Source organism: Enoplosus armatus, chromosome 23, assembly GCF_043641665.1.
Source record: "Enoplosus armatus isolate fEnoArm2 chromosome 23, fEnoArm2.hap1, whole genome shotgun sequence".
Lineage (NCBI taxonomy): Eukaryota > Metazoa > Chordata > Actinopteri > Centrarchiformes > Enoplosidae > Enoplosus > Enoplosus armatus.
In genome coordinates this window covers 4919226-4940399 of record NC_092202.1, presented here as the reverse complement: position 1 = coordinate 4940399, position 21174 = coordinate 4919226, and the positions used below count along the sequence as shown (strand labels likewise).

General features: G+C 41.7%; 1 protein-coding gene and 6 non-coding genes across 7 annotated transcripts; 5 read left to right on the top strand and 2 right to left on the bottom strand.

Moving 5' to 3' along the window:
- The first annotated feature begins 381 nt into the window (after nucleotides 1–381).
- On the top strand, nucleotides 382–20748 carry intu (inturned planar cell polarity protein). The gene is made up of 17 exons (XM_070929707.1): nucleotides 382–515; nucleotides 1558–2162; nucleotides 3902–3987; nucleotides 8069–8284; nucleotides 12006–12124; nucleotides 12895–12984; nucleotides 13560–13637; nucleotides 13931–14114; nucleotides 14417–14470; nucleotides 15319–15381; nucleotides 16819–17037; nucleotides 17320–17412; nucleotides 17554–17985; nucleotides 18673–18767; nucleotides 18878–19067; nucleotides 19831–19973; nucleotides 20637–20748. The coding sequence occupies exons 1-17, from the start codon at nucleotides 382–384 to the stop codon at nucleotides 20746–20748; spliced, it is 2913 nt and encodes a 970-aa protein (XP_070785808.1).
- Nucleotides 8409–8482, top strand: trnan-guu (transfer RNA asparagine (anticodon GUU)). The gene has a single exon. It is a non-coding gene; the product is annotated as a tRNA-Asn (tRNA).
- Nucleotides 9737–9810, top strand: trnan-guu (transfer RNA asparagine (anticodon GUU)). The gene has a single exon. It is a non-coding gene; the product is annotated as a tRNA-Asn (tRNA).
- On the top strand, nucleotides 10153–10226 carry trnan-guu (transfer RNA asparagine (anticodon GUU)). Its single transcript has one exon. It is a non-coding gene; the product is annotated as a tRNA-Asn (tRNA).
- Nucleotides 12419–12492, top strand: trnan-guu (transfer RNA asparagine (anticodon GUU)). The gene has a single exon. It is a non-coding gene; the product is annotated as a tRNA-Asn (tRNA).
- Nucleotides 15953–16024, bottom strand: trnad-guc (transfer RNA aspartic acid (anticodon GUC)). Its single transcript has one exon. It is a non-coding gene; the product is annotated as a tRNA-Asp (tRNA).
- On the bottom strand, nucleotides 19369–19440 carry trnad-guc (transfer RNA aspartic acid (anticodon GUC)). The gene has a single exon. It is a non-coding gene; the product is annotated as a tRNA-Asp (tRNA).
- Nucleotides 20749–21174: the final 426 nt, after the last annotated feature.

Below are 21174 nucleotides of genomic sequence, written 5' to 3'. Positions count from 1 at the left end.
GTTTTATTTCTATAGGTTTAAACTGAACTGAATTTTCCGGTAAATATACTATGAGCAGGCACGTGGTGCTGTCTGCGTGGGTACTGCATTATTGAAAGGGATGAGAGGCTCGTGCTGCCAAGTAAACCGGTACACGGTCGCTCCTTCCTACCTGGCTCATGCCACAAAGCAAAGACCACTGCTCAGAAAGCTTCTGCGTTGTCAGGGGCAACTACACCGCCTGCCAATCAGAGTGGGCGCATTCGCGTCACGTGACTACACCGGGGCGCGCGTCAACGCTTACAACATGGCGATAGAATATCAGCGTTAGTTTTTCCAAAAGTTGAGCTTTTAAAGACGCATTTCGTGATTGCGCGGGGAAGTAAAACGACTTACAACAAAATGGCCTTCGCAAATTCCCGCCAGTGTTCCGAAAAAACTCCTTCAAGCGGTCACGCGGAAGAAGATGGTGCCGAGCACGACAACGATAGTGACCGTGAATCTGCATCGAGTTTCAACAGCTCCGACTACTCTGAGTAAGAAGATAGTTTGACTCCGAGACTAGAACCAAACAAACAAACCGTCTGAACTTGCAAATGACAATGTGAGACCATCTGAAGCTGCTTAAGACGATGAGATGAGTCTAGTTGAACAAGCTAGTCCACAGAAAAGTTGTCACTGTTTGTGAGGAGGAGATGCTGTAACTTTATACTTCAACAGTCATTTTGATGGTTTACATCGCAGATATAAAACTATGCTGCTGTACGTGGCTGTCCTGGATAATTTATTTACACAAAAATATTTGTTTTGTGAATATAAGTGCTTGTAAATGTCAGGCCAGCTTTGCCAAAGAGTGAGTGTCTCCCTATCCACTCAGTTTCCATCTCTCCTCCCTTGTGCTTTTCATAGCTTTGGGGAGTGTTTTCAATTTGGGAGGTGAACCTTCATAAATAATTATATGCTTCTTGCCATCCTCAGTAAATTTATGGATATCATGTTGAAGCTGCCTACCACAGGTTCTTCAAAGCAGGTTTAAAAGGAGAGAAACCAAAAGGAAAAACATTGTATTTTCACTCCTACCCTTTTGGTCAAGCACACGATTTGTACATATTGTAGTTTTTAGTTTAGGTTTTTTGTTAGTTCATTACAATATATACATGGCCAATAACAGATAAAAGTAAATTTAAAAAAGAAAAAAAAATTTTTTTTGACTCAGTATCTCTAATCTGGAAACAAGTTGGGCACAACAACTGCCTAAGTACTGAAACTGTGCACGGATAATGTTTCATTCCTTTCAGGACAGAAATAATTAGTATCGTGGATATGATGGCAATAAAGTGCAGGCTTTTTTTGTACATTTCACTCAGGATAAACAGCCAAATAAATTAAACAAAATTGTCATTTAACTTCAGTATAGCTCTATCACAACAGTATAACCAAAATCTCAAATTATATCATGTCATGTGTCATCATATTAATATCAGGACATTTCTCGTCTCTACTACTGCACCCTCCCTTCCCAGTGTCATACCACTTTCATACTAGGTATCTTTCAATGCTCTGTTTGTTTTTTCTCAGTGACTTGGAACCAGAATGGCTGGATGACATCCAGAAGAATGGCGAGCTTTTCTACCTGGAGCTGAGTGAGGGCGAAGAGGAGGCTGCTTTGGCCCAAGCCACCGCTAATCAAGGTGTGTCCACTAATCATGTACGCTTTAGCGAAAAGGAGGCAGAGATCATCACAGAGCAAAAAAAGAAGCAGAGATGCGGTTCACGGACGAAAGGTGAGCCCACACTTAAAAGGCTAGCCAGGATCCTGAGGAGAAAACGCCGGCCATCTCAGCGCAGAGGAGGAGGGAAGGATGGGGGTAAAGACAACTCGACCTTATCATCAGCTCCAGCGTCCATCCTGAAGAACCAGCCAGGTCAAAGGCAGGGTGTGACGGTTCAGCAGCAGCAGCTGAAGGAAGTGTGTGTCTACCTCAACCCTAAACGTCTTGGAGGTTTGTCAACGCCTCTCACTGACAGTGGTGGCCTGCTGGAAGCACTGCTGGGGGTGGTGCATCGCCCCTCCTGGAGCAGAGGACAGGGAGACCCTGCAGTGGTCAGACAGGAGGAAAGACTGACTGTTCATGGATTAATACCCAACAGCCCGGCCATCAAATGTGGCCAAATCCTAATTGGTAAGACTATAATGCAGTTAGCTGTTATTAACATTATACAAAACTACAAAATATTATCATAATTTTATTTGTGTCTAGTGGTCATCTCAACATCTGCACAGTGTTACAAAGGCACATAGTAATCAGTTAAACTTAAAATACATGGCTATTCCTTACAAGGTCGTGTACAAGTTACTGTATAATGTTGGTTTCTCATTAAGGGATAGCAGCAATTATCAATCTTCTTAACAAGGTATGATCCATCCCCTCTAGTGTTCAGGAGAGGTTCAGAGCTATTCTAACCTGTTAAAAAGTTTACTTTTTAACTTTTGGTGACAGACTTTTTGCAGGCTTTCTCTCCATCCTGAAAATGAACCAATCACACTCAGGACAGGGAAAATGCAGCTATGCAGCAGTTATGATTTAAATAACAGCTATCTGAGTCATGAACTAGCACTGACTCATTCATTTCCACACCACACAAACGCACTGCCAAAGCACGGGCCACAATTATTACAACATAGTCAAAGTCACACACATGGATTTCTCAAGAAAAAGACCTCAAAGCCTAAATAATGAGCGTAATGTACGACACCTAATCAAGTCAGCAAATGGTAGCCATGTCATTAAAGTAGATGAACTATGATTTGTAAAGGTACCTAGATAGGTTTGTTATTATTCTGATGGAATATACTGCAAGAACTGGCCTAGCTTTGGGAGTGAGGCTATTTTATTTTTTTATTCTGCATCATATTGTCTAGATATAGACAAGCTCATTCAGGCCTTTGAATCCATAGTAACAACAGTAAAGTAATACTAATCATTATCATTGTTTCAGTTTTCATCTCTGTGTTGTAAAACCACAACGTTCTTGTTAAAAGTGTGTAGCACATTTAATAGCTACTTCTCATGGCCAACTCTGAGCAGGAACTATATTCAGTCCTAGTGAAACTTTCAGCACAGATTCGTAGAGTGAATGAAACTCTGAATGGTAATCTGTCTGTTTGAAGTGATTTTCTTCTATCTGGGCTAATGATCGGACAGTTTTTACTAGCAGGCAGAGGAACGCCAGTTGTGCTTCACCACAAATGACTACCCACATGAGTTACTGTTTAGAGAAGCTTTTATGCAGCGCAGCTACATGCTTAAACAATTAGAGTGGTTAAATACCTGAAATAGCTCTGTTACTGGGATAATGGTGAGGCTCCCTGCACACAAGCAGGTGAAACTCTTTACTGGTTTTTACTATATACTGCACAGCCTAGGGCTGAAGCACATCACAATTCATACAAGCAATCAAATTATTCTAAGTTGTGTTCTTACTGACCATATTAGCCCCATCAATATTTAATTACTGACCAAACACAGGTCAAAAGTTTACCATGAATACTGCTAGACGGTGGATCAGTCAGTAACAGTTTGGCATGTTGGACAGGACAGAGTTGAAAAGCCTTTGTTATTGTGTCAGTGTGCCTTGATTTTTGGTGGAATTCATTCCCTTTCTCCCGGACAGAATTATGCTTACCTGCTCAAAAGAATCTGCTTTGTGTTTCATTACTGTCAGATCCATGTACCACTTCCTCCCTTGTTTTTTAATTCTAATATATTTCTTAGTCCTAAGGTGTGTGTATAACCTGTTTTTACGTGGGACTGTAGGCTGGACAAATATACACAATTAGCATTATTTGTTAGCATTGCTTTTGGACTTTGTGTTTACTTTGTGACTCAGGTCTGCCACTGATAAATGTCTCTATGTTCAGGTGATGTGCTTGTAGCAGTGGACGATGTGGACGTGACCTCGGAAAACATCGAGAGGGTTCTGTCCTGTATCCCGGGACCAGCACAGGTTAGTGTGTGCTTAGTAACAATTTGTGTGCACACAGTTTTGTAGTTTTCTTTATGGTTAGTAGTAATAGCCACTGGTTGTCATGATCTGTGTTGCCATACAGTATCTCAGCTAGTACCCTTTCCTGTATGGGGTTGACCTTCCAAATCTCTAAGGTAGCACTTAGTTCTTCAAAATCTTGTCAGAAACTTTGACAGTAAATATAGACATTAAATTACTTTGAAATGCATTGGTTCTTCTAAGCTGCTAAAATGTGAATAGAAAGCAGAAGTCAGCGCCATTTAACATTAGAAAACCTTCAATTACTGAGAAATTATCCTTTGATCGGTAGCTAAAAAATCCATAGTCTGTGCCTCAGTCGTGCATTTTCACCAAAAAGCAGACCATCAGAAAAGTAGGAATTTGCAAATGACAGAGTGTGTACGGGTTGATGGCGAACACGGCGGATAGACGGGACTGCGGTGTGACTCTTATTCGGTGCCACAGGAAGCTGTTGTGGGATTGAAAGCTCAGCTGATTAAAAGATGTTGTCAGAAACTAAATTACATTGTAGGGAAAGAGCGAGGGAGATTTTTTGGAAAAATACAAGGTTCCTCAGGCACCACGATGACTCTCAAAAAAACTTGAAATAGAGTTATATTGCAGACAGAATGATTGTTTTGTGTGAGTATGTGCCTGCTTATGTGTTTTTCTTTGCGCCAGCCCTCCCAGATGGAACGTAGACAGTACTTATTATGTTTGGAGGAGCAAATATTAGTATTAAAGTCAGTCCACCATGCTTTTTATGCTAACCTTTACAGCTTAACAAGCTTCAGTTAACTCCCACATGTGTGTGCATGAGTGTATGTATGTGTGTGTCCAGTGCTAAATGACTGACATCAACAGACTGGAATTCCAGTGAGAGCACACTCCACTCTAACCACATCCTTATTATTTATGATGAGAGAAAATGCTGCAGTTAGCCCACTCAGCCTCTTTACCCAGTGATTTCCCAAATGTAGGGTTTGCCTATTTGAAAGTTTTCTTCCATTCTTCATGTCTGAGTTTGACGCCCTCAGCTCAATCCAATCAAAGCCATTTCTTGCATCCTTTGTGAATCCTAAACAATTGAGGATACGATAGCTTTAAATTCATTTCACAATTTTTACCTCTCGCTTCCAGGACTGAGTGAACCAGTCAGAGTCACCGATTGAAAGGTACATCACATGGTGCTCCACCACTACTCGGCTCTTCTTTAATAATACCCTTAAAATTGGCTAAAATGGCTCGCAGCCCAGATGCAGGCGCCTGCTGGAGAGGCGGGTGGCCTGTGGTTAGTGCTGACAGGCCTTGGAGAGTTCTGGGAGTGATCGTTGGATTAGAAAAATACAGTTTCGACATTTTTGCCCAGGGAATATGATCTTTTAAAAAAAAAACATATTTGGTAGGCACCATGGGATCTAGGAATCAGAAAAAAAGACGTTTTTGAAAATAATGACCACAATACAATACTATAATTCTCTGAGCATACTAAATGGCTGTCTTAGGTTAGTTGCAATGCCTTGGATCACCCGTTCCAAATACTATGTGTGTAAAACAAAGCTGTCATAAAGCATATTTCACAGTCTGTGTTACAGTCAAACACCAAAATGTTGTTGGGGCATGTCCAGTTAAGATGTAGTGGTTAAAACTTATAACTTGATCTGCAAGATCCCTGGTGGTTTGAGGTCAAATCCCAGCAGAACCTCCACTGTTCTTCCTGCCTTTTTGCTTTTTCACTAAAAGTCTCAGTAAGGGAAAACACCTCAGACCTACTGTATTCCCCTTGCATCCGGGTTACACAGCATTATTCCTCCAAGAAATAAAACCTGCATCAATATTGCTTTACAGTTGTAGTGTTTGACGATGAACTATGCCTTTAGCCACAACTTCATATTTCAATAACTACAGGAAAGGGCCTAGCTGAGCTTCTACAGGATTGTCCAGGTCACTTGTTACTTCTTTAATTTTTTGTCCTTGGGTGTGTCTTGTGAGAATATTTACGACTGTAGTTTTGGCAGCAGTTGGTTCATTCAGTAGTAGAACCCAACTATGGTTGTTTGTTCAAATTAATTCAATTTCTATTCAATTTTATTTATATAGCGCCAAATCACAACAAGACTTAGACTTAGACTTAATCTAAGTGGGGAAATTTACACGTCACAGCAGCAAAGACAGAAAGGTGCAGAAACACACAGCAGACAGCACTGTGTCAATAAGAATTAGAAGTATTTTTTTCAAAAAGAAAAAACAATATACAAATAATAAATACAGATATAAAAACGATGGGAGACAAAAATAAATATATACACGGAAAAATATAAAGTATGTACAAATTGTGCAGATTTATGTGCTGTTAAACAGTCTTATAGCCGTAGGAATGAACGACCTGCGGTAGCGCTCCTTCTTACACCGTGGGTGTAACAGTCTGCTGCTAAAGGAGCTGCTCAGGGCCCCCACAGTCTCGTGCAGGGGGTGAGAGGTGTTGTCCATGATGGATGTCAGCTTGGCTAACATCCTCCTCTCCCCCACCTCCTCAATGGAGTCCAGTGGGCAGCCCAGAACAGAGCCGTCTCGCCTAATCAGTCTATTGAGCCTCCTCCTGTCCCTGTCCGTGCTGCCCCCCCCCAGCAGACCACAGCGTAGAAGATAGCCGAAGCTACCACAGTGTCATAAAAACAACAAAAGTCATCTCATGACATTTCACACACCGTAGCCATAATTTAGCCATTTGTGTACAATGGTTGTGTTGCTCGCATCAAACATCTCACTTTGCTTGCAAATATCAATAAAATTAAAATTGTTTATCTGTTAGGACACTTACTCTACAATTCTCCCTGACCAGTGATTTCAACCAGAGATGTTAAACTCATTATTTTAACCTTCAGGATGCAGCTGCTCTTTCTCACATCTGGAATCTAGTTCTGATTTTCTTGAATTAACTTAAGTTTAGCTTCATAGACGGCCTTTCTAGTGCTGACAGGTTTCAGCCCAGAATCAACACAATCTGTGAACAGGTATGCCACCATAGCGTGTCTATGACCTGCACCTTCTGTACTTTCGTTGTTAAAGAATTTCCCGAATTGGATTGGTGTTTCCATCGATTACGTACAAGTTTAAACTATATAATGCTTTGAATGTAGTTTATATATATATATATATATATATATATATATATATATATGCATATGTACACAGAATACCAGTATATATTTATATATACATGACATTTTGGGGTATTAATGATGTATAGTATCTAAATTTGTGAGGCCTACACAGCCTCTACTAGATATAGACTGTGTATAAAGACGTGAATGTAAGTTTAACAGATTGTTTTAACAAAGACACCACCGAGCTGCAGTTTCTCATCCTTTTGTGCATCTTGACTGCATGTGTTTCCATGTGTGTGCTTGTTTGATTTCCATGCAGCTCTGTTTTTCTGTTTCCACTGTGACTTTTTGTGAAAGGCCGTGTAAAATTGAGTACTGGGATATGGAAAGTAAAAAAAAAAAGAAAAAACTGCATGAACGAGAAAAGATAGGCCGTCTGTTGTCTTGCCACTGTTTCTTTGGGTTGCAGAGGTCTGGTTTTAATTTAGTTAAACACCCTCAGACAAGCACACACACAAAATAACAGACAGATTCCTGCTATTTGTTATGCTGCGGTTAGGTCTGAATGTCGGTGTCACTTTCTCTCTGACAGTTGCCATCCTGCTATTCACTTTTCAGCCTTTTCCTGAATGAATGTGCAAGTTTTTCTCCCCTTTGGAAACCCGGCACACGTGCACACCTCTATTTTCCTAAAACAGACACATGAGCACCATTAGAATATCTTGCCAAGTATAAACATGTGGAGCCGTAGTGGCTTATTTTTAGAAATGAATGAAAACTCTGAGAGGGACTGGTAGCGAGGCTGCTGCAATGATATTATAACAACATAAGTGTGGTTTTCAAATCCTCCTCTTTTTTAAATTATTCTCCTTCCTACAACTTGCCCCATTCTTCATTTCTCGCCACCTTTTCCTCTCTTACTTTTCTTCTCTCCCCCTGCCACCTCCCCCCAGGTGAGGCTGACCTTAGAGACGGTGGCTCTGGTGGACGGCAGCAGTGCTAGCGACACTTCATCTGTCCGTAAGACGAAGGCCTCTCCGCCAGTCAGCCAGCTGGTGCGTCTGCTGTGGGGGGAGGACACAGCCGAACTTCAGATGTCCATAGGACACATCCCGCATATTGTCATGTATCTCTCACTTAAACTGGACTCTGCGTCACCGCAGGAGGAGGTAAGTTTTCTTTACTGCATTCACATTTTAACACAGAAATAATTAATGACAAATAACACCACAAACCATGACGATCCTTTAGCATATTGCTTTCTCTGTCTCCACATCTCCCCTCTGTCCGCCAGTCTCTGTGGCGCAATCGGTTAGCGCGTTCGGCTGTTAACCGAAAGGTTGGTGGTTCGAGCCCACCCAGGGACGGTGGTTGTTTTTAACCAGGTAACACCATGTAAATTAGTAGCCTGGTGTCCATGGTCACAGGCAAGGGTCAGAGAAACCAGGAGCAAAAGCGTGACATCACTGTGGCAGAATGACACATCATCAGTGGCAGTATGTCCTTGTATCCTAAATAAAAAATAAAGTACACATCATAAGTCAATAACAAAATATATTGCTAAATATATGAATTTAGGAAGCAGCGTAATCAGCAATATCATCCGAAAGGTTGGGGGTTCGAGCCCACCCAGGGACGTGTTGTGCTTAAATAACCAGACAACAACTTCACGTAAATGAATTAAGTAGTTTCCATGATCAGGGGTAAGGGTTAGAGAAATCACAAGCAAAAGTAACACTGTGACAGCACTGTGGCAGAATAAATAGGACACATCTTCAGTAGCTGTATGTCTTTCTTCCCAAAATAATCAAAATCAGAGAACAATTGAAACTGAAACTCTACACCAAAAAGAACTGCACCCCGTTAGATTTAGCACATTGCTTTCTGCGTTTCCATTGTATCTTAAGCCCCATTCTGCTAATTAGGCACTTGACATATCATAAAGTGACAGCTATGTTGACTTGAGAAATACAACACTTAAAACTTCGGCTGTTAACCGAAAGGTTGGTGGTTCGAGCCCATCCAGGGACGTTGATTGTTGTTTTTAACCAGGTAACATCATGTAAATTAGTAACCTGGTGTCCATGGTCACAGGCAAGGGTCAGAGAAACCAGGAGCAAAAGCGTGACAGTGACAACACTGTGGCAGAATGAGTAGGACACATCATCAGTAGCAATATGTCCTTGTATCCTAAATAATAAATAAAGTACACACCGTAAGTCAGCTTCCACCTTTTCCAAACAACAACAGAATATATTGATCAACATATGAATTTAGGAAGCAGTGTTATCAGCATTATCAACCGAAAGGTAGGGGGTTCGAGCCCACCCAGGGACGTGTTGTGCTTAAATAACCAGGCAACTTCATGTAAATGAATAAACTAGTTGATCAGGTTTGAGGATTAGAGAAACCGGGAGCAAAAGTAGCCGTGACATTCAAAGTCAGAGTACAATTGAAATTGAAACTTAACACCAAAAAGAACTGCACCATGTTAGATTCTACAAGTCTGCATAAGTCAGCTTCCACTTTTTCCAAATGTCAGCCTGTCTTTTCAAATTAAAAAGCAAATGCAAGTGGGTGTGGCTTGAGTATGTAGGCCACGCCCCCTTTTGTATTGACCAGTCTCTGTGGCGCAATCGGTTAGCGCGTTCGGCTGTTAACCGAAAGGTTGGTGGTTCGAGCCCACCCAGGGACGTTGATTATTGTTTTTAACCAGGTAACATCATGTAAATTAGTAACCTGGTGTCCATGATCAGGGGTAAGGGTCAGAGAAACCAGGAGCAAATGTATGACTACTTTCCCATGATTTTGACAGGCATAGCCAAAGAATTACATTTAGAGAGTGAATAGGAAACATCTTCAGTAGCTGTATGTCCTTTTGTCCAAAATAATTAAATTCAAAGTTAAGTCACAATTGAAACTTAACATCAAAAAGAGCACCCTGTTAGATTCTATAAGTAAGCTTCCACTTTTGTCAGCCTGTCCTTTTGAAGTAAAAAGCACATTCAGGCTTGAACAAGTAGGCCTATTTTACACAGTCTCTGTGGCGCAATTGGTTAGCGCGTTTGGCTGTTAACCGAAAGGTTGGTGGTTCAAGCCCACCCAGGGACGATGATTATTGTTTTTAACCAGGTAATATCATGTAAATTAGTAACCTTGTGTCCATGATCACAGGTAAAGGGTTAGAGAAACCAGGAGCAAGTGTGATTGGGACAGCAGTGTGGTAGAATTAGTTGGTCACAAAATCAGTGGCAATATGTCTATGTATCTAGACCCTCGATGGCCACTTATTTTTCCATCCCTTTGGAAAGATAATGGGTCTTGGGGAAACCTGATCATGTCTTTGTGGTCTGATCAGACCTATAAAATTAGGTTTAAAACATCAAACTTGATCACACTCCAATACAGAGGTGTATTCTGATAACTGAGTGTTAAGTGTATAGGAAATCCCAAGTCCAGGAGGGGAAAGTTTTCCCTGAATTCTGAGTCAGACTCGTACAGAAAACTACTACTCTGGACGGATTCCAACACCTGCGGGTGCCACTAACAGAAACCAGAAAGAAAGGGGAGAGAGACGGGAGAAGTTGAGGGGCTCTCAATAAATTATCTGTCATTTTAATGCTGTTAACTTCATTCTCTCCAGGGTGAATCCACACGTCCCTTTAACTGAAGTGCAACAGTCTTTAAACAAAACAACATATTTCCTTTTTTATTTGGATCTATGCACAGTGTTTTATATCCCATAAGGTAGGACACAATCAGCTTGTAGTGAAGTGCTAATCCCAAAGTGTGTGTTTTCTTGCTCTGAGAAGCAAACTACTCATTTGCTGACCGACATCTCCTACACTGTAATCACATTTTCCCCGTGGATGACTATTGGCAGGTTGATGTTGTCTTTATGGTTGTAGTTCATGGTTCTGCAGTTCCTTTTTGTGTCTGAAAGCCAGATTTCATGAGCTATGGGGCAGTGGAGAGGGTTGTCTGGAGCCACATCAGCCAGCAGTTGATTTTCTAAATGACAGTGCAGTGCAAGAATGCTAAACTCTGACTTTGATTTTTTAGTCCTGTGATTGCAGGGTAGCAGGAATTGGAGAGGTTCAGCTGTGGTATTTTTGAGTTTTAGCTGTATGATGATTTTGTGACATGAGCATTTTCATTTGCTTGTATGTACAAACAACATGCAACACAAGCGCGTAACTGTGTTGGCTGTTCTAGTTTCTTTGTTCTGGTTGCCAAGGCTGTAAGGGCTCGTTCATTCAAGGTTTTTATCCCCTCACCCACCACTCCGTCCACTGATCCTCTCAGCAGCTCAGCTCTTATCCGCCCTGTAGCCTTCAAAGTTGCCAGCATGCTGGAATGAATACTAACATCACAAACAATACACTGCATCTTACCAGAGCACTCTCTCGTCTCAGCTTTGTAGTTTGTATGAAGGTTTTTTTCCCCCGTCACATTTGGTCTTGTAAACTATTTGAAAATGTGTTCTCAGCCATTTCCCAAAGCGCAGATGAGAGTTTCTCTGAGCTTCAGTCGAATTTCTGTATTTCATGAATCTGCTTTTGTTTATTCTGGAAAGTCAAACATTTCAGTAATGTTCATCTTAAAAGTAACATTTCTTTGTTCCAAAGTGAGAATGGGTTTGACAGTAAAACTGAAACCAAACTATCATTGGTGAGGTGACAGAATAAACATCCAGTGGTTCATCTATTCAATTTTCTTCCCTATCCATAATTCAGAGGAGTCTGTCGCATCCAACAACAGATATTTCACATTTTTATGTGACATTTTTCTGTTGATAGGTTAACCAGAGTTTGTTCTTTCTGTTGCATGTATAATTTTCAAGACACAGATTCCAAAAGACACTGTGTGTTTATGTGTTTGTGTCTGCAGGAGGAGATCTTGTACCAGTACCCGGTGTCTGAAGCTTCCGGCCAGCTGAAAGGAGTGAGGGGGATCTTCCTCACGCTGTGTGACATGCTGGAGAATGTCACAGGAGGGCAGATAATCAGGTAGAGGGAAGCAGCATGGAGAAAATAGTAATGCAACTCTTTTTTGTACATGTAGAGTTTTTAATCACCAATCTGTAAAATAAAATAGATTTTAATCCACATTTTATGTTTAACCAACCAGCTTTGCTTCGAACTGGCTGGATGTTAAGAATTTAACATTGTATTTATGTTAACCCCGCCATCCTCTTTTTCTGTTCTGTCATTTGTTGACGTGTTTGATTCCAACAGTTTGTCTTCTCAAAATAAAAAGCAAGGGCAGGTGGGTTTGGCTTGAATAGGAAGGCCACGCCACAAGTCTCTGTGGCGCAATCGGTTAGCGCGTTCGGCTGTTAACCGAAAGGTTGGTGGTTCGAGCCCACCCAGGGACGTAGGTTATTGTTTTTAACCAGGTAACATCATGTAAATTAGTAACCTGGTGTCCGTTATCAGGGGTAAGGGTCAGAGAAACCAGGAGCAAATGTATGACTACTTTCCCATGATTTTGACAGGCATGGCCAAAGAATTACATTTAGACAGTTGAAATGCAGGTATTCCCAGAGTACCTCTGGTGGAAACAGGCTGTTATTAAAGAGAAACATATAAGGAACAATGAGCAAACCACTTTCTGTGACAGTCAGGTGTGCAGGGGACAAACAATACTTAAATACTGCCAAAGTAAAAACAATAACAGAAACAACATAGATGCTGTTGGACAATTTGTTCATTTTGGCATTCTGTTGTTAATCCATGTTTCATTACTCATTTCACCATCTTCATCTTCTCCCCCTTAGCTCTTCTCTCCTGCTCGGGAAACATCTGGTGCACGTGGGCTACTGGAAGGAAAGCAACAACCTGTTGGTCGTCGGTCTTCCTGCTGAGAGGTAGAGGAAGGCAGCCACAAACACACACACACACAGATTATTACACTTAGTTGCCAGCTGAGAAATCGATAGATATTACAGGGCAAGTGTCTATTCAATATGGCGGGCGTAAAAGATGCACACAGCGAATGTTCAGGCTGTTGCTGATGCTGGTGTGGTAATACATTTTCTGAGCATGACGTGTTCTTGAGAAATAAACTATTTTTGGAGAAGAGGAAACATATTTAAGAGCACGATCTGTAAAAACAATTGAACCGTTTTTTCTCAATTTCAACGTGCACATGTGCTTCTTTTTGTCCTTTGTTGGCAGGATGAATCCTGGTGGTTGTAAAACGGTTCATGAGATGAGTCATATTAGCCACCTTTTCAATCATCATCTCAGTCAAGAAATAATCTCATTCATGCTTAAAGGTTCGCAGGTTGATTCTTGAGGAACACCCACGTGTAGACAAAACAATAACTTATACAATGTTTTTCCTTCATGGCTCCTGGCTGTTAGTCCAAATATTTGATAATCAGTAGATCTGCTGAAGCTGAAGTTTATCCAGGCCTGACATTTTTCCGTTTCCCTCCAGGGTTCCACTGCTGTATCTGCAGACGGTGGTGGGAGACGTAGTCCGGACACTAAAAGTGATGTACGGCTCCTTAGACAGGTTTGTCGGTCTTAGCTTTACTGTGGTCCTGCTGAGAGAGCTGGTTGAAACTTTCCGTCTGTCATTTTTTAATGCTTAATGCAAAATGTACTGAAATAAAAAATAGTGTGTTTCACCAATTCAAAACACCAGCTGGATTTTACACAAAGTCTTCATTGTCTCACTCTCTTAGCCCCCTTTTCTTTGCTCTCAAATATCTTATTTTTTCTTGAAATGTAATCATTCCTCTGTATTTCTATGAATTAATGTGTTATCTTGACACTCATTAGTCATCTTCGTTGTGTCATCCACAGTGCCTTCAGTAAGGCGGACCACGCTCCCAGGTTGGACCATTTCTTCTGCCTGTTCTTCCAGCAGCTCATCCAGCCGTCTCGCTTGAGGGACGGCTCCTCAGCCCCGCCACCCGACGTCTCAGGGACCCTTTTCCTCGACGGACTGCCGGCGGTCCGATGGCTCACGCTGCCTCCAGAAATCAAGGTGCATTTCTGTGTGTGTGTGTGTGTGAGGAGACAAGAATATTATTTATGGATCTGATTTAGTCTTGGAGCAGGAGTTAATACAGCGTAACAGCTGTTTGTACATCAAAGGGTTGCTGTGAATGTGCCAATGTTGTCACAAATGCAGCTGTGGTGCCCTCTAGTGTCCACAGAGAAATAAAAAATTCTTGACTTAAAAAATACCAAGGCATATCCCCTGTATGTATAACTACTTGACAATAAACCTGATTCTGCTAATAATTTAATGCTCTGAAGCTTATATTTGATTTCTTCTGCCCGCAGATGGAGGTAGATACTGTTCTGTCTGATTTTGAGTCTTCCGATTTTGGAGAAATGGTGAGAAATTGTGAAAATATGAAATCAGTTACACACTTTTACATCAAACAAATGACCTAAACCACACCAATACTGCTATCTTGCAAGCATAAAGTATTTCTGAATGTGTGCCACCTGTTAGGGATGAACATTTGAAGTTATATTCACAGACGCTGCTTCTGAAATTCTTTCCTGTGCTTAAAGAACGTCTCCTCTCAGCCCTGAAGTGTCTTAACAAAATAGCCAATTACAAATAAGTGGTGTAGGCTAAAGCATTATGTCAGTGGCTCATGTTGTGTTATGATCCCTTATCCTGCTGCTCAGTATTTGGGTGAACACACATGTTAGCTGAGAAGCCATCTGTCTTCAGGCCTCAGCCAGGGAGAGGAGAAGGTTAGACTATTTTTAGAGGCTTGTTTCTGTGTGTGTTGTGTATTTTTAATGAGAAGCTAATGGGGTCGGGTTTGTCTTTTGTACGTGTGGTGTTAGCTGATTACATGAAGGTGCACTTGAGGACAGAAAACATCTGAGACAAAGTGAGAGAGAGGGATTATTGATGCACGTAGTAGTTAAGCGACATTGATGGTTATTAGCCTCGAGTTTTCAAATCATCACACCAAGCATAGTTAAGTGTGCTTTCTTCTTCTGTTCATTGCGATCAAGTTTTACTCCTAAAATAAGACAGATGACCAGCATTTGAGTAATGTCTCATCTGCATTTTTACAGTCTACACGAGATATGTTTGGGAATTTAAACAATGTCAGTACTTTTGTTTTTCATCTTGTGCCACTATCAGCGTCCTGCAATTTGTTTGTCTTATCTTTGTTAACTTTCTTGTAAATTTATATTTGTCTTTATTTCTTTAACAGTCTGAGGACTTTTTTGGCCTGAGGCGTCTGTATGTAATTCTTGGCTCCTGTTTGTTCTACAAAGTAAGTGTCCTAACAAACACACACACACACACACACACACACACACACACACGCCCCAGTGCCAGCGGCCTTAATGTATTTATATCCTCCCCTGGTGTTAGTACCCTACCATCTAGACAGCTATCCTTTAATGGCAACAATAGAAGACCCAGCTAACCGTCACTGTGTACAGAAGATGACCTTTCACATGAGATAACATGATGAGCCTGTTCTGTGGCCCAGTGGCAAATCATCAACCTAATCACACCGTTAAAATATTAACTGAAGGGTAAAGGGGGGAGGAGGACAGCGAGCAGCAGACTGTGGTATAAAGGTATTTTTATATAAGAATGGAAGTATATTATGATCCATTGTTCTTCTGTTGGTTTGCCATCATAGCAAGGGTTTTAAGATAAGATAGAACTTATTTACTTACTTACTTAACTATTTATACTGAGAAGTTGTTGTGCAGTAGTTTCAGTATAAACTAGGAAAGAATGTGATTATAACATATCAATGAACAGATGAACAATATACACAATGTCAAAAATGTCCTTCTTTGTAAAAATAAAAAAGTAAGTATAAAAGTAAACTCCCCGTCGGGGAATCGAACCCCGGTCTTCCGCGTGACAGGCGGAGATACTGTCCACTATACTAACGAGGAAGAGATAATGTTCTAGGTGTAACTGAGACTTTTATATCCTCTAGAAGGAAGACAAACTATATTAGGACTGTAGGAAATTTATTTATTGATATTCATTAATGAGATCCTTTGATGTTTCCCTTCTCATTGTTCCAAGATCTAGACTCAAACACAAAGGAACCTTTTTCTGCTAGGGCTGCTGGAAAAAACTCACCTTTTCAAAAGGGCTTTATTTGTTTCAGAATCAGAAACTGTTTATTGCCAAGTAACATACATTACAAGGAATTTGCTGTGGTCTGAAGGTGCTATTGTTTTGATAACAAATAAGTAGAATATAAAAGCTAAAATAAGAATAAGAATAAAAATAAGATAAGATAAATAACAACAGTGCAGTGACCAGAATAAAGTAAAGTGTCCAGGTAAAGTGTCCAGTAGGGGGTGGGTGCGTTAATGTAACGCAGGGGGGACAGGGGTGATGATTAATATAACGTATAAGTAGTGTTTGTGTTCGGGGGGGGGGTCAATGTAAGTTCGTCAGGTTGACTGCAGAGGGGAAGAAGAAACTCACCCTGTATTGGGTACCTTCCTGCAGAGAAATGAGGTCTTATCTTCTGGAAAGATTTGTTTTATATAGAAAATAGTAATGGGTCCAGTTTTTAGTTTTCATTTAGTTAATTACCAATAAGATCAGAAAAGGGCTTTTTGCGCTCACTACAGAGATTTGATTTAGTTCTACAACATTCATTTTCTCTCAAAATGCTGGCTCCAAGTCCTCAACACTTGTTTACTAAATCGTCCACAAACTCACCTTCCAGTCCTACCTGATTGCCAACCATTTGCCCAAAGAGGACCTGCTGGATGTGTGCCTGTACTGCCAGCACTACTGTCTGCTGCCGCTGGCGTCTGAACAGCGGGTGGGTCAGCTGGTCATCTGGAGGGAGGTGTTTCCCCAGCAGAGAGCTAACGGCAGCAGCAGCACAGCGCCAGGCTACAGCCAGCCTCATGGACGACACTTCCTCCTCATAGTGGGGCTGGTAAGAAGGTTGTTTTCATCTTTGTTGTAAAGTGTTAGTTTTTTTAGACATCAATCAGTCTGTTTCTTACAGTGTGTTCTCAAAAGTTACACTTGAAGCAGTACAATCAAGCTGTAGAGGGATTTTATCCCTCATGTCTATCCTCTCGTTCCCCTGTGGTATTCTTCTGTCAGTCTGTCTTCACCTCATCCCCACATCTGTACATCCTTCTCATTGTGATATTTATTTTTATCGTACAAATGATTTTGTCTCTGCTTGTATTTCTTTACCTCTCCACCCCAGAGGCACTTCATGCAGTGTGTGCTGTTGGAAGCAGGTGGCTGTGCTTCACCAGCTTTGGGCTCTCCAGGACCTGATTGTGTTTATGTAGATCAGGTGAAGCTTGTTGAACTTTAATGTAAATGCCTAACATATTGCACATACATATTGCTCATCTACATGAACAAAAACTGCTTCCTGTGTCATTCGTCTTGTAGTTGATCGCTACAATATGAACTGAAACTCTCTTGCGTTCAGGTGAAGGCCACCCTGCTGCAGCTGGAGGCGTTGGAGGCAGGTATTGAGGAGCGTCTGAACGCTCCACCTGCTCCCTGCCTGTCCTGTGCCGACTGGTTCCTCCCTGCCGCCACGGCCCGCGACCGCCTGGACGGCCTGGCCTCATCCTCCCCTGTCTTCAGCAAGCTAGCCGGGGCAGTTAAAGGCTCCTCCACAGGGTCCAGAGGCCGCAGCCTGTTTGGGGAGAAGGCCCGGAGGTCCAGCCCCCAGAGGAGCCTGTCGGACAGCGGGAGTGAGGGGCAGATGGATGCTGGGTCAGGGTCTGGTTCATCAATGGCTCCAGGCCTCAGTCCACATTCCACCCCGGACTCAGGGAGGAAGCTGGGGGGGCGACGGGACTCGCTGGGGTCTGGAGGGTCTGATGGGAGTGGTGGCAGCGTAGGCCTCTTCAAGGTATTTTAAGTGTGTCAAGGAACTTATGTTTGTTCCCATTTGGTCGTTTCTTTGTTTTTCCTGTTAGTTAGCAGGCATAAAACCTGACAACAGATTTCACTGTAATTTGGTGCAGCCATGACAAGGAACAAGCGATTAGACTTTTGATGCAAATCCAGGAGTTTTTTTTTTAAGGATTTCACATCGCAAGATAGGTAATTTCACATTTTGTTTTGCTGATGTCCAAAAGTGAAGAGACGACAGAAAATGAGGGCAGTGAGATGGGGACTGAAATGAAACAAAGGGCCCAGACTGGACACGAACCAGGGATGTCGCTGGTCACCACTATTTTCTCATGAACCCTCGTTTACTAGAATGAAAACAGTGTGGCACATGTAGCCTTTTACATGTGTCTTTCCTGTGTGTCATGTAAAAAAAACATTTATTTTTAACATTTATTTTTGTTAAAAATAAAACAAAAATGTAATTGATTGTGCAGTCAAAGAGTTGCATGTTATTGTTTTATGCTCTTTGCTTTGTTAGCCAATATTTTCATCACTAAAGAGCAGCCTAAAACACACACTACTGTTGACTTGTTGTTTCAGGGGCTGGAGTAAAAATGTATTTTTTGGTCTACAGGTCAGAATTGCTTTATATTAGATTATAATGTAATGTATTGTTATGTTCTGATTTTTGCTTTGACATCAGATTTCCAGGATGAAGCACCCAAACCCGTTCTACCTGGGTACCCTGAAGAAGACCCTGACTGAAAGAGAGACAGAGGAGATGTATAACACCATGAAGTGGGTGATGGGAAATAATCTGTTTCTTTCAGTGTAATTGCATTATAACTTATGTTGGCTAAAATTTGCCAAAAGGTAAAAAGCTTCTCCCTGTCCTGTGTTTGTGACAGACTAACCTCGGGTGCAGAGAACACCTTGTTCCACTACGTCCTGATGGAAACTGTTCAGGGGATCTTCATCGCTCCCACTCACAGAGAGGTCGCTCAGCTCAGCGGCTCCATTCACCCACAGCTCATCCGCAACTTCCACCACTGCTGCCTCTCCATACGGGCGGCGTTTCAGCAGAGCCTGCCAGCCAGGGTGGGACGCAGTTACACTGTTATTAATATATATATAGTCTCAATATCAGACCATATCTCACCTAACTAGACAGTTCAAACCCTTTGCGTGTAGATGAAATGAGGTTAAAACTAAAACCACAACATTGCAATAGCATGATTAAGTTGTGTTAGTTTGCCATCATAGCAAGGGCTTTAAGATAAGAACTGTACAAAGGAGGAAAGAGTGCAAATATAAAAGTATAAAACATCCATAATACACAAAATGTGAAATTATAATTGAGGTTAATGGCAAGGTTGCTCCTGGGCGGGAAAAAGATATTCTCCCCGTCGGGGAATCGAACCCCGGTCTTCCGCGTGACAGGCGGAGATACTGTCCACTATACTAACGAGGAAGAGATACTACAATTTGCCTGACTGAGGTTTTTATTTCTGTTCTCATATTTTTAGGTAAAGAATTGGAAAAAGACTGTAGAACAATGATGCAACTGATTTATTAATATTGATTAACGAGTTCCTCCGATGTTTCCCTTCTCATTATTTGCTGGTTATGGACTCAAACACAAAGGAACCTTTTCTGCCAGGGCTGCTGCACGAATGACTAATCTACTCTCTTTTAAAACTCACCTTTTCAAAACAGCTTTTTATCGATTGATTTATTTGTTTGATTCTTTCTCAACTAACTCTGTTCTGCATGTTGTTAAAAAACCTTTTTGTCCTTCACCCCTCCCCCCACATTTTTCTTCCATTCCTAGTGATTGTTGGTGTGGTTTTCTGTCCTGCAGGGTCGCAGGGCTGCAGACCGGCCTCAGCGCGGTGGTTGGGGTCTGGGTCCAGTAAAAGAACACGGGGTTCTGTTCCAGTGCAAACCTGAGAACTGGACCGACCAGAGGAAACCAGCTCCCACCATGACTTACTGGGTTATAGGGTACGTCAGCTTCCCCTTTGATGAGAGATTTATTTCTTTTAATCTTTTGTCATTTCTGCTTTCTATTTTAATCATGTTCATTGTGTGTTGTCTTCAGTGACATTTGACATTGTAGCAGCAAAAAACAGGATATAGCTAGTAAAGAATATTTCTTTCTTAATAAAAGGATGACTTTGATCTACATGCAGCCCCTATTATCTGTGTTTCCTCTGAGAGTGGGACCAAATGTTTGAGAGTAGCAGTAATTCTGTCAGTCTGCTGTGTTATGACAGGAATGAATAGGCAGCATTGTACAGGGCTTTAGCTGAAGGAGAGGGAAGGAAAGCTGTCAGTCAAAAATATTTAATTGACTGTTGGTACTTTGGATTTGTCTTGGAGAGGCTACGCAAAGAGAGCCAAAGAGCAGGAAGGTCAGAGCAGCGGGGGTTAAAATAGGGATTTGAAGAAAAGGATCATGAGAGAGCGAGGGTCAGCCTTTCTCTGTAGCTGGTCCCCGTTATCAGCTTCATTTCTCTGGTCAAAGACTCAAGGTCTTTCAGCTTCACCCAGTTGTAGTGTAGAACGTCATTTTTAAATTCCAATACAATATGTGATAAATATGTGATATGATAAATACATTCTGTGATTTTTATCTCTAACTAAACTAATTTTTCCTTCACTCAGACGGATGTTGCTGGAGCCCGTCCCTCAGGAGTTCTATGTCTGTTTCCATGACTCGGTGGCAGAGATTCCTGTGGAGATGGCCTTCAGACTCTCCTTCGGTCTGGCCTTGTGATGTGTCATCTTCAGGAGATTTGAAGATTTGAGACTTGAGCTGTTGAAGCCTCAGTTGCATTCTCAGGAAAACAGTTAAAATGTGGAGACTTTTTAATGGTAGTTGTACCAGTTTCTATGGGAAACTCCAACAGAGCTACGTGGAGTCTGAATCTTACAATGTGCCTCCATTTTACAGACGATAATCTGCAGATTAACAGCCGAGCGTGACTGTGGCCTTACAGCAGTGATAAGCAAATAGCAGGCCGAGTGCTTTCGAGTGCAAACCAGGTCATTTTTGTGCCTTGCTGCTCACCAGAGATGTGTGCCACTCAGTGAATACCTCAGACACTTCGTTTAAACCTCTGATCAGAGTAGACGAGACCTTCCAGTGAGAGCAGTCGCCCCTACAGTTTGCTGCCGTAACGTTTACTAAGATAAACCAATA

Bases quoted from the DNA above. Each gene is read 5' to 3' on its own strand.
- intu (XM_070929707.1), top strand. From the start codon at position 382: ATGGCCTTCGCAAATTCCCGCCAGTGTTCCGAAAAAACTCCTTCAAGC. The intron at 2,163-3,901 runs GTAAGACTATAA...CTCTATGTTCAG, and splicing joins ATGTGGCCAAATCCTAATTG to GTGATGTGCTTGTAGCAGTG. The intron at 8,285-12,005 runs GTAAGTTTTCTT...TTGTGTCTGCAG, and splicing joins CTGCGTCACCGCAGGAGGAG to GAGGAGATCTTGTACCAGTA.